This window comes from Pelobates fuscus, chromosome 3 (genome assembly GCF_036172605.1).
Source record: "Pelobates fuscus isolate aPelFus1 chromosome 3, aPelFus1.pri, whole genome shotgun sequence".
Classification (NCBI taxonomy): Eukaryota; Metazoa; Chordata; class Amphibia; order Anura; family Pelobatidae; genus Pelobates; species Pelobates fuscus.
Window position 1 is genome coordinate 343,684,006 of NC_086319.1, and position 17,374 is coordinate 343,701,379.

Below are 17,374 nucleotides of genomic sequence, written 5' to 3' on the forward strand. Positions count from 1 at the left end.
GGAAGCCCATTCCATCAAGCTACCACCGAACAGTTTTTGTGATTATATTTGTGATTGTATAAATGGCAGTAGAAGTTTGGAACAATTCCACTTTTATGTAACATATGCCTCAGCATATTTCTTATTCTTTTCGGTGTGTAAATGAGATCCTATGCACAGCTTGAACTGACTCTCTGTACTTAGAAGGACTGACTAGCTGGCTTGCATGATGGTTGCCTCCTAAGCAGAGAGGTAAGATGGTGGAAAAAAACAGCACATCGGGGAAATGGACATTCAGAAACTCTAACTGTGGTTCTGTTAGCCAATCAAAGCCCTAAAAGACAGGCCAGCACATAGGATCGACTTCTAGGGGTTGGGCTAATTAAAATAGATCGAGCTTAAAGGACCACTATAGGCACCCAGACCACTTCAGCTTAATGAAGTGGTCTGGGTGCCAGGTCCATCTAGGATTAACCCTTTCTGCTGTAAACATTCAGAGAAGCTGCTATGTTTAATTTAGGGTTAATGCAGCCTCTAGTGGCTGTCTCATTGACAGCTGATAAAGGCGCTTCCACGCTTCTCACAGTGAGAAGACACCAGCGTCCATAGGTAAACATTGATTATGCTTTCCTATGGACTGGCTGAATGCGTGCGCGGCTCTTGCCGCGCATGCACATTCAGCAGATGACGGCGAAAAGGAGGAGGATAGTTCCCTGCGCCAAGGGAGCCCGGCGGGGGAAAACAGGTAAGATTTAACCCCTTCCACCCCCTAGAGCCCGGCAGGAGGGGGCCCTATGGGTGGGGGGGACCTAGAGACCCAATAGTGCCAGGAAAACGAGTATGTTTTCCTGGCACTATAGTGGTCCTTTAATAAAGCATGTGAATGGAGAAATAATGTGTGATTTGCAGAAGTCCCAAAATTTCTGAAATGCTTACTTAGCTCTGACCCACTTCTAACACAAGAGTGGGAGGGTTGAATAGGTGCAGAGCTGATCTTTAAAGAAACAGTTACACCATTTTTTTCTAACACAGTTTTGCTCCCCCCAGAAAAAAAAATACTAGTATTCCCACATCAATAGATTACTTCTCTTTTACTTGTATTTATTTATTTATTGTAGCAAACACTGGTGGGTAGCTGCTGCATCTGCCATTATGGACGAGTCTCCACTGATATTGATTGTACTGTATAACTTTTTTTTGTTTGTTTGTTTAAATAAGCTAACATGCAAATAAAAACAATTATTTTAATAGAAGTATGTTTTCAATAGTGCCCTCCTTCTAATTAATTATTTTCAAAATGGCTGACACCAATGCCCTATTTTTTAAACTAACTTTCCTTGAACAATCTATAATTTAATTACGATCCTCCATTCCTTAGCGAGGTCAGCTTCACCTTGCCTTCATTAGTCATTTACTGACTGATGTTACTTTAACTGCCGTGTATATGTTAACCATAATCTAAACACACTAGGTTTCAAAATAGTAAAAGTGCCTGTAGCGGCACAGAGGACATCATTGCAACTCCTTACCATCTCTCTGTTGGTCAAAGCAGCTATCTAATCTTAAAGCTACAGGCTTTTAATAATTTTATTTTATGGAATGCTACCGGTGACTGGTTTCTTTTAAAAAATATATATATCATTAATTATTTTTTCTCATTTAACTTGTGTGGGTCAAGACAATTTGTTTCTGCCTTACAGAAAGGTTCACATCTTTACTGCATATGCCATAAACAGAAAATGGTAAAAATCAAGATGAAGTGTACAAACATATTGAAACAATATTACAGGTTAGAAATTATGCTTAGAGTAAAAGGGACATCACCAGAAAGGAGCAATTCTATAGAAAAAAAGCATCAATTTACACAACCAGATTAAAGCCAAGTGCATGGAAAATGTAGGATAAAACACCAGTGTCATACCAATTGGTAACATGTAATGCATTGGGGAGGATAAATCAATGCAAATGCAAAAAGTACTAAGGGAAACGTTAGTAGAATGAAAGATAGACAGGTTAAATGAAAAGCAATATATGAAGATTCTTCGTGAAGTTTATTAACAATTATTTAATATGTTTCTGTACAGCTGTAGGTTGGAATTGTTCCTGGCTGTGTCACTGTAAACGTTAGAGTGATGACAAATTGTGTGAGATCAGTTTCCTAGTAGTATGAGAACCTGCATCAGGGGGAAAAATATCTAAGACTTTTGAACTGTGCTTGTAAGTAAGTAAATATGGATAAAATCTGAGTGTGAATATTGCCATATTGCCAGTAGTACACCTGGGACATTGCTCAATAAATGCAGGATCATACCAACGCTACCAGCACTAGTCTGGACTAGTGGCGGACCAGATACTACCAATATGATTTGTGTGTTTTTTTTAGCGACTTTGAAATGTGCCTCAAATGTTGGTCCCTTCATCATCCATAACACTACAAAAGTGTTATTAATTGCAATAAAATGCGAATTGTTGGGATTTCAAAGTAAATATTTATTTCAGCCTTGGTTAAAGGTAAAACAGCTGTCAAGATTAATAGGACACTGTAAGCACAAACACAACTTTAGTTTAACCCCTTAAGGACCAAACTTCTGGAATAAAAGGGAATCATGCCATGCCACACATGTCATATGTCCTTAAGGGGTTAAGGTAACACTAGAACGTTAGGTATTGTAGGGATAATTATGGGGTAAAAAGCTAAAAAATAATATATTAAATCTGTATTCCTAACGTTAGAGTGTTCCTGTCGCTAGTTTTATTAGGGGCTCCTTCCCCTCGTCATTAAATACCCTTTTTTACTTGCCTTGATCCAGCACCGAGGCTCCCTCAATGCTGCTGGCCTCTCCTCTGTGGACGGTCCAATCCAATTCTGCTCATAGAGGAAAAGCATTGAGTAGGTGCTTTCTTATGGGGTTTCTAAACCAGGTGTGGAAGCAACTCTAGTGGCTGCCACTAGAGGAGGAGTCAACCCTCCAATGCAAACACTGCAGTTTCTCAATAATTGAAGCGTTTTACATTGCAGGGTTAAGTTGACACTGCACCTAAACCACTTTGAGATGATGTGGTCTGGATGACTATAGTGTGCTTTTAATGAAGCAGTTTTGGTGGTTAGAGTTAAATCACTTTGAATCACTTTTGTTTCTGTTTATGCAAAATGGTTTCATTTTAACTCACATCTTATAGCACAGTGTGTTTACGTTAGTAATCATAAAGGGTACCTCCTAAATAGAAAATCTAGTAGGAAGTACGGAGAGAAATGGGTTATAGGGGTGGTAGTAAGGGCATAACCCTGCATATAGCACAACATATTCAAAAAAATTAAAGGTAAAGCACCCCGTATCGAAACGGGCTGCTCTCCTTTAAACCACCCCAGAGACAGCATCTATGCAAAACAAATAAATTTTATTTAAATAACCATTAAAAACAACGTTAGTAGTACTTATCAGTGTGGCTAGGGCTGCATAAACTTAAAATTTTACTTCTGAATGACAGATTAGTGTGCAGTGAAACTGAAGGAGCATGAACTATACACCATTTTTTTTTTTTTTAATTAAAGATGTTTTGGTACTTAGAGTGCCTTTTTTAAATATTGAGAACAATGATATGCAAGTTGGGAAATAACATGATATCAGGATTTTCTGCAACGAATATGATCAAAGAAAAAAAAAAGTGTGCAAGAGCAAAGGAGCCTGCACGAGCCAGATATAATAAACCTATGAGGATCCTGTTAATATGAGACATTGGATACCCTAGCTGGTGTGCCCCTGGTAAGGAGATATATCAATATAGCATGGATATGGTAAACATATGGAATGCTTGCTTGATATTCTGCAGCACCGTAAGGAAATATGGGAAAGAAAACTGGATATCATAAATGGATTGAGTGGCTCACCAAGAATATAAGATGTCTTACCTACTGTATCTATGTTTCCATCACCCTGTTAAAGGGACTCAGATTTTCCCCTTGCCTACTAGCCATTGGCCAGTGCGGATTCAGCCCTGGGGAGTAGTAGTTCACCCCTGGTGATTGTGTCAGGTAGAAAACCTGCTTCCAGTGGCAAGTAACCTTTTGGCTTGTCTAGTCGTGTAGAACTTGAAATTTGAGCCCTGCTGTGACCATAATCTAAACTCTCTCATTCACTCTGCACTTGTGTGCTGGTTTGTCTATTTCATTTAAATAGGTTTCCCTCTTGTTCTTTTCTTGATTATTATTTTTTTCATTACAAAAAAACACAATATAAACCATATATTTATGCACTTGAGTTAGAATTCAAGTTAACCTAAGCCAACCACTTAAAAATATTTTGTTTTTGCTATTTTCACTACGATCTATCTGTAGCAGAAACTCTTCAACCTATCATACCTTAGTCATGTTTTGATTGTCAGTTCCATCCATCCCTCAAACACCTGTGCACACCACCTACTAACTCCACTTCCCCTCTTAAAAGAAAATTATTTTGATTATGATTACACCGCGACCCCAGCTGTGTTTTCACATCTCTTTAACAAATACTTTTACTACTTCTGTACGTGCAATTTGCTTTTCAGAATGGAAGCTACACTTTTGAATAAACCATATTAAAATAGTATTTACTCTTCTTTAGCTGTGCTTTACTTTCTCTGTATTCTTTAAAACATTCTACAATAACTACGTAACTATAGACCACACCTTGAATATGCTGTGCAATTTTGGGCCCCTGTTCTAAAGAATGATATTATGACACTAAACAAAGTGCAGAGGTGGGCTACAAAATTAATAAAATAATGTACCATTTTGGGTATGAAAAAAGATTAACAAATTTGCATCTCTTAAGTTTAGAAAAACACCACCTCAGAGGGGATATGATAGCATTATACAAATATATTTGGGGTCAATACAAACTAAATTTATTCATAAACAGGACTATACATGGGACACAAGGTTGCACATTTAGACTGTAAGAAAGGAGATTTAGTCTAAGGCAAAGTAAAGTTTTTTTTTTTTCTGTTTTTAAGTGTTGATTTAATTCAGTACTAACACTCATGCATTTCCAACAGTGACCTTTACAATGCAAACTCAGCAACACCACGCATGGTCATGAAAAACTTTTAAAGTTTATTCACAAATTACTAAAACTAACCAGTTACTAGATTCCACTGCAGGTTAGTAAGTTATTCAGTTGCAATAGACAGGGCTCCGTGTTAAATATCCTTGGTGTGTACACAAACAAAAAGCTTTGGTAAAGTGCATTGTTGCTACCAAGAGAATAGCAGCAGTTTTCTAAATTACAGTATTGTTTTTAAAAGTATTTTAACAATACGAATGTGGAATTCTCTGCCTGAAGAGGTGGTTTTATCAGAGTCTGTGCATATGTTTAAACAACAACTGGATGAATACTTGCAAAAACATAATATTCAGGGGTTTCATTTTTAATTTGTGTTGTTATAGCTTCTGGGTACTGACTGATCTGACTGCCATTCTATAGTCAAGAAGGAATTTGTTCCTAGTTTGGAAAATTGGAAGCGCTTCAAACTTTGTTTGTCTTATTTTGGATGAACAGCAAAAACAGATGTGTAACTAAGTTCATTGACAATCTTACTTCTCAAAAGCAGAATCGCTGTATGTGAAAGGTGGAATTTGTCTGTATTACTCAAAATACCTGAGGGATGTATAAACATAAATTGATAAGGTTTTGCATTGCAGGCACTGTGGGTGTATCTCAACTAATTTCCTGAAAGCATATAAAATCCCCCACCGCAGCCATCAAACTATATTTTCTAATCTTGGTAAAGCGTTGAGCTACACAAAAAAACAATCCATGCCTTACCAATGGAAAAATGGGTCCAAATATTCAATACTATATTTTCTAATCTTGGTAAAACGTTAAGCTATACAAAAAAACAATCCATGCCTTACCAATGGAAAAATGGGTCCAAATATTCAATACTATATTTTCTAATCTTGGTAAAACGTTAAGCTATACAAAAAAACAATCCATGCCTTACCAATGGAAAAATGGGTCCAAATATTCAATACTATATTTTCTAATCTTGGTAAAACGTTAAGCTATACAAAAAAACAATCCATGCCTTACCAATGGAAAAATGGGTCCAAATATTCAATACTAAATTTTCTAATCTTGGTAAAACGTTAAGCTATACAAAAAAACAATCCATGCCTTATCAATGGAAAAATGGGTCCAAATATTCAATACTATAGATCACTAAACTAGTTTCTAAGCTCTTTTGTTTACTTGCCAGGGTTACATTATGTGAAAGCCTCCATTAGTAGACACTTTTCCAGTAACTCAGTGGAATGTTGGCTTCAAAAGCCCTACATGTAGAGGTCAAAGCTCAGTCCTACTGGGAGGACACAAAGTACCTTTCATGGGTCTGATACTTAGCTTAATTCACTTCCATTACTGGCAGCAAAATGTTTTATACATGAATAAAAAGAAACATTGAACTCTGAATAAGAGGCTAGATTTATCTTTGCAGGGTCACGTTAGGGAAGCTGGGTCATGGCCAATCTCTGTATTCTTTATCCATCACCTAAGCACAAGAGCCGACTCAAAATAAAAATAGTTATACATTTTGTTCAAGTCTGTGTTTAAGATATTTTTATTACAAAAGGCAGTGGCTCATGGCATTACAGAGTCTGATGTTTAAAATTCATAAAAACTTCCCAAGCTCTGGTACTATTTCGACAATGCACCGCGATGTCTGGTGATTTTATTTTTAACATTCTGGACGAGTGTCTGTAAAACACGCTGACAGCTTTATTTTAATAAAAACACAGAAATATTGCAATGTGTATTCTGCTCTGCAATAAATCTAACCCAGAGCTTACAATGACAATCTCTGCCCAGTTCTTCGTTACATTAGCCTCTATCCTCATTTCTTATGGGTTATTCTATCTTCTCCAGGACAGTTATTTACACAAGCGTTTTAGTATTCAAATAAACTGTAGTCTGTTAATGGAATCCCATCACACACTTATTGCTTGACCTCATATAGTCGCACATAAAGCATTAGCAGTAAATATAGTGTACTGAAGGTCAGGAAGCAATGCTCCAGAAACTCTGTATTGTGCACATGAACGTTAAATCACAGGAACGATGCAAAGAACAGTAGATTGATTTTCAGAACATCCTCAAGAAGCATTCTGTATATGTCATTCAAGGACTAGTCCAGAGATTGATTCCATTACCAAACAATATAAATATGTAAATTCCTGAAAGATGTATCAGATTTACCTTCTGTTTTATCTTCTTAGATCAATGTTTTAAAAATGCATTGAACCAAGTTCAATTTATGTCAAATTGTATTTTTTCTTGAAAGATGAATTTGTGGTGGCTAGCACAAAAGAGAATGTTAGAAAAAAAATAAAATAAAAACATGCAAGTTTGATGTCGACGTTTATTACCTGACTCCAGCTTCCCATAAACCATTCAACTTTGCCATCACAGGGTCCATTATCACACTTTGTAGTTTCAGGTGGTCTATTATTTCCACAGCCTTCTAGTGGCAAGCTGCTGATATGATTGGACAGACACACCACTGATCGTGTTCGAACTCCCTCTCCACACTCCGCAGAGCACTGCAACAGAACACAGAAATAATTATTCCACGTAGCAAAGGTAGTCTAGAAAAAACATATACTGAGCATAGAGTTAAAACAGATAGTACATAAGTAGTCAAATCAATTGCTTCTAAGCAAATTATATTTTAAAGGTGCATTCTAAGTAATAATGGCTTCCAGTGACAGGTTTGTTTTAAATGATTAAATGAACAACAGTATATATATATATATATATATATATATATATATATATATATATATATATATATATATATATATACATATATATAAAGTACTCTAACCTTTAATAATTTCATTGGCTGAAGCTGGTGGTGACTGCATCAAGTCACAATAGGCTTCTTAGGTAACCCATGCTAAACCCAAGTAAAATGGGATGACAAGTCAGATGAAAAGAGAGATAGAGAGATGTTCTTCACTAGATGAGGGGAGGGAGGGACAAGTTTGCCATTAAAAAGAAGTGCAGTAGAAATTTGGAGGACCTCCAAGAGTGGGAGCTCAGTCCTCATAACTGATTTTGGAAGAGAGGGCTGAAAATTTATATAAATGGGAGAAATATCAATGACAATGACATGCAGCCAAGTGGGAGTTAAATATTCTGAGAAGGGAGAGAGAGAATGCCCTATAAGTAGTGTCTATGATCTGTAGCATAGTGAACATTGGAAAGAATCCTCAGCACAATTTGTTTCAATAAAACAAGACCTACACTAAATAAAGTGGGTTTATTTCAAAACATTTATATGTTGTTGATTTTACAAATCTATTCCTTTTGTGAGATACAAAGTGTTTTTTTCTATAGCACGAGGAGCAAAGTTAACCCTCCCCTCTCTTTGAAATGGAAGGGGGGGGGGAAGAAAAAACACTAAATCTATCTGTAATTTAGTCCCAGGACAATCATTCCTCTAAAGCCAATAATGATGGTCCAAATATTTGGCATGTTTGGCAATCATCGCTATAAGCCAATCGGATGCCTCTCCTAGAGAAGCATCCTCTCTATAAGAGGCATTAACAGTGTTCGGCCTCTCAAAGAGAAGCAAAAGTGCGTGAACACCCTTAAAGGACTTCAGGCTTGGGGAAGATTTTAATGGATTGATGGAATTAAGATACAATCTGAGTTTGTATTCAGTAAATCACATATTAATACACATACAGTAGATGAGGAATATAAAAAAGGGAAAGTTGCATTTATAAATCATTTATCTATCTGTACACCTAGGGTTTGTAGATAATGAAACTGAAATCACCATGATCTAGACATACATTGATCAACTGGTGAAGCTTACTACTGAAGACAAAATTATTAGGAAATAAAGAAAATATTGTATGTTCATTTATTACCGAAAGAGGAAAATAAAAGCATCTTACCCTATCACTCCATTCTGTAAGAAACCAACTTCTGGCACATGCTCCCATGTCGCAGTTTTCAATATCGATTGGACGAAGCTTCATGTTACATTCTTCATCATCAACCACATCTCCTATGTTGCTGACACACTTTACATCACGGGTCTTCTGCCCCACGCCACATGGCACAGAGCACTGAAAGGATAAAAACAACATTTGTTATAACAGCTAGATCTGCACTCTGCGTGCATTAAAGGAACACTAGCAGGTGTAGTCACTGAAGTGAGTATTCAAAGTGCATTTCTAATTTAATGTCAAGATAGCTGAACTGGAAAAACTCCTTAAATTAGAAATTCATCTTAAATGTACTTTAAATTTTTACTTTGTGGTTTTTATCCTTTGTGAGGAGCAAACACGCTAAATCAGGCTCTGATTCTAAAACTTTGTATAAAGACAGGTCCAGCAGACCTTCAAGAAAGTTTAGCATCATGGGGTCACGGCAACATAAGTATTTTCACAACTCAAGGTTGAAGGTTCTTAATGGGTTACTTCAACCAATTGGAGGAGCGGGACATTTTCAGGGTCATATGTCATATGTCCTACTGGACACAATGAAGAAGGTCACGTTCCTCCGTTTGGGATAAACAATAAGTTTTCAAAAAAGGTTTTACTAACCTTAATATTCCGTGCCCTCTGTAACTTTAGAGGGCCTGCAAGCTGTCCAATCCTGGGCTTCTCATAGAGAAACCTGGATTGGACTTATTGCTGGCTCAGAGTGCATGCACGTGCTATGGGCCACCAAGGCGAGGGAGGCAGAGGAAGGAAGTGGGGAAGAAGAGGGATGGGAATTTTACATTATTTTAGAAGCCAATGTTGCATGGAGGGAGGCAGGAGAGAACCCCCACAGGGAGGGTGGGTGGGAGAAGCTTACAGGGTGCCTGCAAGGGCATGATTTCTACATCTATTGTCAACGTGCAGTGCGAACTGACAATCAACATATTTTATGCACAAGCTGAGAAGCATTCATTCTATTGGCTGGGAGATCATCAGCACGGGGTTACTTGCAGGTGGGTTAGAAGTAACTTCTTAATTTTACAAGGTTTAAGGGGTAGAGAGGGCCCAGGAAACTAACCAACACTAAATGTACTTATTAATAACACTGGAGTGTATTTATTTCACTTTTTCTGTGTTTCTTTAAGCTTCTTACGTGCAATTTCTTACTTTTATAGCTGTTGTTTTTGTTTATTTATTGTTTGTGCTGTCAAACGAGTTTGCTTATAAATGGCACACACAAATTACCTTCATATCCACTTGGTGATACTCTGCAAACATATTCTTCAATAAAATTAAAAAGCAGAAAATAGCTAGGGGCAGATACTTATCAGATCAAAACAATATAGGTTGTTTTATTTTTATTTTTTAATTTTTATCCCTTGGCAGCAATAACAGTAACAGAGTCAAAAGGACAATAGCTCAAGGCCTTTAAACAAGGTCAAACATACTGTAGCTATATATTTTGGCTTGCAATCTCTATTACACTAACTTTATGGAGTTTATTTACTAAACACAGCATTTTTGCAAACTGAAAGCTCGATTGCAATATTCAGGATAAAATAGCCAAGCTGTAATTATAGATAATTTGAAGGAATTTTTCCAAATGATTAATTTAAGTCTAAATTTGGAAATTTAGTTTTTCAATAGACTATATTTGGGGTTTAGTAAATAAATCACTGTTGGTTTAATAATAGTGGTTTAATAAACAGCTAGGTGTGATGGATTGAAAACTGTAGCACGTTGTAGACCAGGGGTTGGCAACCTTTGGAACTCCAGATGTTGTGGACTGCCTCCACTGATGCTTTGCCAATATTATTGCTGTCAAAGCATTTTTTGGAGATGTTTCCAAAGGCGTGTCCCCATGTCTTCCAGTATCCCCATGTCTATGTCCACAAGTGCCCCATGTCTCCCAGTGTCCCCTAGTCTCCCAGTGTCTGTGTCCCCATGTCTCTTAGGGTTCCTAGTGTCGTAGTGTCCCCAAATGCTTCAGTGTCCCCATGTCTCCCAGTGTCTGTGTCCCCATGTATCTGTGTCCTTAGTGTCTAAATGTCCCCATTTCTCCCAGTGTCCCCAAATGTCTGTGTCTCCATGTCTCCCAGTGTCCCAGTGTCTGTATTCACAAGTGCCCCCATGTCTCCCAGTGTTCCCGGGTCTCTGTGTCCCCATGTCTCACTGTGTCCCCTAGAATCCTAGTGACATGGGGACACTTAGGGGAAATGGGGACATTGGGAGACTAGGGAACTGGGCGACATGGGGACACTGACACCGTGATACATTGGGACACACTGAGAAATGGGGAGACTTGCGAGACTGAGACACTGGGAGACAGGGAGACACTGGGAGCAATTTATCTATACAGCAGAATCAAACTGTGAGTAGGAACACTATAGGGTCAGGAACACAATCATGTATTTCTATTATGTGAAAACCACCTTCTAGCCCCCCTGGCCCACTCTTGCCTCCTTAAATATAGTGAAATCTTACTTGTATTTAAGTCTGCAGCTGCTGGCTCTGCCTCTGAACTGCCTCTGTCTGCTGACATAATCAGAAGTGGTGGTCTGAGCAAATTACAATGCTTCCCCATAGGATTGGCTGAGACTGTCAACTAGGCAGATCAGGGGCAGAGCCAGCACAAGTCAAACATAGCCCAGGCCAATAAGCATCTCCTCATAAAGATAAATTGAATCAATGCATCTCTATGAGGCAAGTTCAGTGTCTGCATGCAGAGGGTGGATACACTGAATGGCAGTGCTGCACACTAGGCAGTACTGCCCCAGGAAGCACCTCTAGCAGTCATCTAAGGAGTGGACAGTTGAGTTATTTTATCTGAAAAGACAGTGTTTACTGCAAAAAGCCTGAAGGGAATGATTCTATTTACCAGAACAAATACAATAAGTGGTAGTTGTTCTGGGGAGGGACTATAGTGTCCCTTTAAGTTTAGAAGCTTAAGAGGAATGTATGGCAACAAAACCTGTGTGGACTGGCTGACAATAAAATTAGTTTAGTTAATGCTGACTTTGGTTTCTCTAACACTGTGGCATGTCCCCTTTCTTCTAAACTCACTACATACACTACACTCACTACATATACCTTTACTCTGTCCCAGACTATATACCAGGAACTTCTGCCTGCTAGTAAGACGATAAGGAGACAAGTGGACATGTGAGTGCTCGGGGACAGTCCTTAGAAAGCATGGAGTAGGAGCATCGTTTGATGCATTTATGTCAAGTTCAGGGTGCTGCCTGCATAGTATGCCCTTAGTTGGACAGCCTGTATGATTGGCAGGCAGCCTGACATGCATTCATGCCAGGCTGGCCTTCCAATTCTTTGGACAAACATGCCCCCTTTTTGGGCATGTTCATCCCTTTTGGCAGGTCTGGTCACGTGATTCGCGTCAGTGCCACACCCTTTTAACCTGCCCATTGACTTCCTGCTTCACTGGACACTGCTGTTAGGGGGTATGGATTTACTTGAAAGATGAAAGCATAAATTAGAGAGAGTATGTGTTTTTCGTATAGCTGCATCCTTTCATAGAGTATTAGCATAGAGTATGTGTTTTCGTAAAACTGCATCCTTTCCCTCCAACACCATCTCCATCAGATACATGACGCTTGGGAGGTATGGTTGTTTCAGTGTTTTTGGTCGATAAGATTCTGTAATTAGGCCCATCATAATTGTCAGCTCCAGGCCCACTCGGCTCTTAATCTGGCCCTGTTAACAATGTTATCTCTTGCTCTGTAAATTGAACTTTAATCACATACAGGAGGTTCTTGCAGGGTCTAGCAAGCTATTTACATAGCAAGGGATAAGAAAAATCTAGGATAAACATTAGATGACTCTTTACAGGAAGTGTTTATGAAGACTGCGCAAGTCACATTCAGGGAGTTGTGACCAGGGTGATTTAACTCCTAAATGGCAGATAATTGAGCAGTGCAGGGGCATGATCTATACACCAATACAGTTTAATTAGGCTAAAGTTGTTTTCGTGATTTCAGCGTCCCTTTAACCCCTTAAGGACACATGACATGCGTGACATGTCAAGATTCCCTTTTATTCCAGAAGTTTGGTCCTTAAGGGGTTAAATATTTCAATTTGTTTTTCAGTTCAATACAGTTTTATGTTTAGAGAATAAACCGTTTCAATATGTGTTTCTACTTGGCCTCTCAAAAATAGGCAATATATGAAAAGGAAATTGTTGTAGTTGCCACATTGCTTCCTAAAAGAAGTGGCAAAGGCATGTGTAGTATGCAATTTTAGAAATACCAAAATGGAACCTAAAGCAGAATCCAATTTTTTTTTCTTCGTTTACACTCTACTTAATTGAATTACTGTGGTTTATAATAGATACATTTGCTGAGATGTTATACATGAATACAGAAACATGTTAGAGTCAATATCTATATTTCTAAAACAATCTTACAATTGATTCGGAATAAGGAGGGGGAGACAGTCAATTATGAAAAATTAAATAATAGCCATGGATCATGCTACATCATTGGAGCCAAAAGGCAAATAATTTCAATGGACATATCGAGAACCCTACGAACTTCAGCTAATTAAAGTTTGTCCCTTCCTCCCTCCCTCCAATTTTCAAGTGGTTTAACTGAAAAGACTTCTCTACCCCCCGTAGCCCATCCACTGAGCTTGCATCATATAATGATAGATGCTTGGAACAAGGTTTTGAAATGGGTCTTTTCAGAGAGTCCAGTTGCAGAGTTAATGGACTGCTTTGTCGAGGTAGTTGCTTACTGAGGTAGTTGCTACCTGCTACAGTAACGGAGGGCATGTTGATAGAAAGCAATTACTTTGGCTCAAAGTGGCCAAAAGCATCTTGATCTGGAAGAAGGAGCAGACAATAATATCTCCCAGTCTGGTGGGTGGAGGGCAAGACCATATTCTGAATAATCACTGCAGTATTATTCCCTGGTTCCGAAAGACAAGGCATGGATGACGTGGCAGGGGAAATCTTGATCCCAAGATGAGATACAGTCGCCTCTGTTCTCATTACAAGCAGATTAAGAACCAAAATAGTTCTAGTGGCCCCTAGAAGTGTCCTTAGGGGGCAATGAAAACACTGCCTTTTCTCTAAAAATGCAGTGTTTCATTTAAAAACTATAGACTATACTCACCAGAATAACTCCATTAAGCTGTAATTGTTCTGGTGACCATAGTGTTCCTTTAAGTACATTTGCTTCTTATATACAGAATCGACACTTATACTCACTATAGCACAGAAGAGAAGCATCAAGCCTGAGTATAGAAGTTTATTTTTACATAATTTCTCCAATTATAATATTGTTCCTGTTATCAAATACAGCCTGCAGTATATAACAGTTGACACTTACGGGTGTCCACTCTGTCCTTATTTGCCACTCACTGCAGATCTTCATTTGGCATGTACTCGTTGTCTCCGGCTTTTCCAACTGCTGGCAGCGGTGTGGCTGTACTGTCTGGGTACGGTTAGCGTAAACGTGCCTGCAGAGGATTTGCCGGTGCTGCATTCCTAAACCGCAGGTTTTGCTGCATTCCGACCACTCGCCAATATCCCAGCTAAGAATTATAAAGTAAAATGGAATAATTAACAGGTATCAGTAGTGTAACAAACATTATTTAAAAAAGCACAAACTTGAATGTTAAATGACATTATGGATTTGTATTGGAGATGGGGATAGAGTGCGTTAAATTAGCAGAAACACAGATTTGGAAATACATTTTCATCAATTATTTCTCAGTTTTAACATTCTATGATGTATATAGACATCCTTTGGCGTTTATTTACATACTTTAGCCTTTGATGATAAAATATAGAAAAATACAATAAAATGTAGTTGATGGATGATTCAAACATTCACCATCTATGGAACATTTACTCAAAAGGCATATTAAAACAGGATATTTATCTGTATTAATACATAGATTGATGTATTGTAACGGATGGATATACATGAATATTATATTTCATTCCATATCATTCCTATATATTATTCATACTGAAAATAAATCTGGTTTAGTAAAAAGTAATGGAGTATTATATGAGAAAAATATAGAACGTTACATTCCCAAATCCCAATATTCCAGAGTTAGCTGCCATTTAATACAGAATAAAATATCCTACTGTGTTAAATTCACTTTGCGCTACAGCAACTGCCAAGAGTTATCAAGGCAAATTAAAAGGTGGCAAGCGATAAACAGTTATGCATTATTTATGAAAACCGCTCTGCGTGGATGCATAAGAGAACATCTAAACTAGCAAAACTAGGTAAGCCATTCGGCATTATTGAGTTGCAAAAATATTTTTTATATCAGATTTGGAAAGAAACAGGTGACATTTTCACCCATCCTGTGCTAAATAATTTATATTTTTTTTAAAAACACTTCAGGTGAGCACATTTAGGTTTCTAGGCAATAGTAATTAACCTTCTAATTATTGACTGACACTGTGAGGAATGGATATGGTTAAGATTGATACAGTGCAATGTGGACAATTGACTCTCATTAGTCTAGTACTTAATGGGTAGATGTTATAATCAATAGTAAGAGCAGGTCATTAAAAGTTATCTTGGCACATTTGTGTGGAGTGAAAAGTTGCAGTAAAGACTAAAGACTGTAATGGGCAAAGAATGATCCAAAAGGTGAAGACGTACTGAAACTTAAGTTAAAGACAGTTTCATTCTCTGATCGAAACCCCAGAAAATCAGATAATAATCCAATCAAAAAAGAAGAAAGATCTGTAAAAAAAAATTGGCCGAGATGCTATAGAAAATATTGTTAACATTTAGCAAAGCAGAAAAGAAACGAGTTGCAAAGGATGCTATACTGAGATCCAAGATAAAAATGTAGAAATACAATAGGTAGCATAGAACCAATCAATATTTTATAACTCAGAGTCTGACATCTCTTCACACATTAAATTGTCTGGATATTGGTTATTATGAATTGATAAGTGTACTTTTTCTGCTGTCTTCCCAGTCATATTTCCATCATCTAAGAGATTAATTTATAGCTCCTTGAAATGCTAGACGTGCTCACTTATTCCATATACAGGAGTTGGACAAAATAACAAAAGTATCTAACAAAAGGGACACATGAAGTGCCATGCTTAGCGTATCGCGCAAGTAGCACACTGCGCTTAGATGCTTAAATGGACAATATAGGCATCATCACAACTTCATCTAAATACCTTATGGTGCTAGGAGACCCACTGGAGAAGAGGTGCCGCTGATTGGATGAGATCCAATCAGTGACACCCCATTCACAAAACTGGCTTGGAAAATGTAAGCAAACTTACAGAAGCCGGAAGCCGCCAGGGGAGGAGCTGGGGTGGCACTGGATGCAACTTTGGGGTTAAACAGCTCAAAAACGGTTTAAATTATTAATGTAAGATTTCTTCAGGAGACTCCTTGAACCATAACTACTTAATTTAGATGAAGTTGCTTTGGTGCCCAGAGTGTTTCTTTAAACACAACAATTAGCAAACCTTAACCGAAAAATATTCTATGCATATTATACATTCATCTGTCTTCGTCACCATGGCTTTACATCTGCAAGTTATCTTAAACATTTACTGCAGGGCAGCATCTAAATAAAAATTAAATGATATAGTTTTGTCTTTTTGTGTTTTGTGTCTAAGCTTCACATAGACCCCAGCTATCATCACCAAATACATCCACACGTACTAGCTAAATTCCATTTTCATACAGGGTAAGGGTGACAACCTTTTTGCATACACACACAAAAAAAACAAGTGGGGTTTCAGCTTTTCCTAAAAAAGATACAAATGTAATAATACTGTAGTGTTGTTACAATAAAAGTAACTACTGGAGATACAGTTGCACTCACAAGACATATGTAGATAGTGTGTCTCAAAGCCTCCCTGAAACACCCCAGAGGACACCTCCTTCATGTGTTCATCTCCATGCACGTTTTTCATCTTGTTTCTATGCTTTTTATATATGTGATCCCTGAGGAAGTGTTCAGGTAAAAGGTGAAATGCGTTGGATCGTTTTTATGGAATGAATCCCCTTACATTTCCACCTGTTGATCCAGAGTATTCCTGTGGAGACCAACACATGAAGGAGGTGTGCTGGTAGCCCCCTGGGGTGTTCCGCGGAGACTTTGAGGCACACTATCTACATATGTCTTATGAGTGCAACCACTACTGCAGCAGTTACTGTTATTGTTACAATATTACACTGTTATTACATTTGCATCTATTTAAGAAAAGCTGAAATCCACTTGGGGGACTAAGTGCCACACTGTGGCAATCAGGATCTCCTTACAGAGATGCATTAAAGTTCTCCATGCAGAACGCCAGTACTGCATAGTACCGCCACCTTTCTACTTTGCTATATTCTAGCTTGTATGTGACTAAAGGTCACATGACAAATACATAGACAACCAAACCACCCAATAGCTAGAGAT

The 17,374-nt window shown here is 38.0% G+C and overlaps 1 protein-coding gene across 2 annotated transcripts in view; it reads right to left on the bottom strand.

Annotated features, from left to right (window-relative positions):
* The window catches only part of THSD4 (thrombospondin type 1 domain containing 4), a 694,237-nt gene that overhangs the window by 13,249 nt on the left and 663,614 nt on the right, over positions 1–17,374 (bottom strand). For both annotated transcript variants that reach the window (XM_063449121.1, XM_063449122.1), the window contains 3 exons: positions 14,299–14,503; positions 8,921–9,094; positions 7,382–7,555 (listed from right to left, as the gene is read on the bottom strand). In XM_063449121.1, coding sequence (XP_063305191.1) covers positions 7,382–7,555; positions 8,921–9,094; positions 14,299–14,503 — 553 coding nt within the window. The remainder of the gene's footprint in view (positions 1–7,381; positions 7,556–8,920; positions 9,095–14,298; positions 14,504–17,374) is intronic.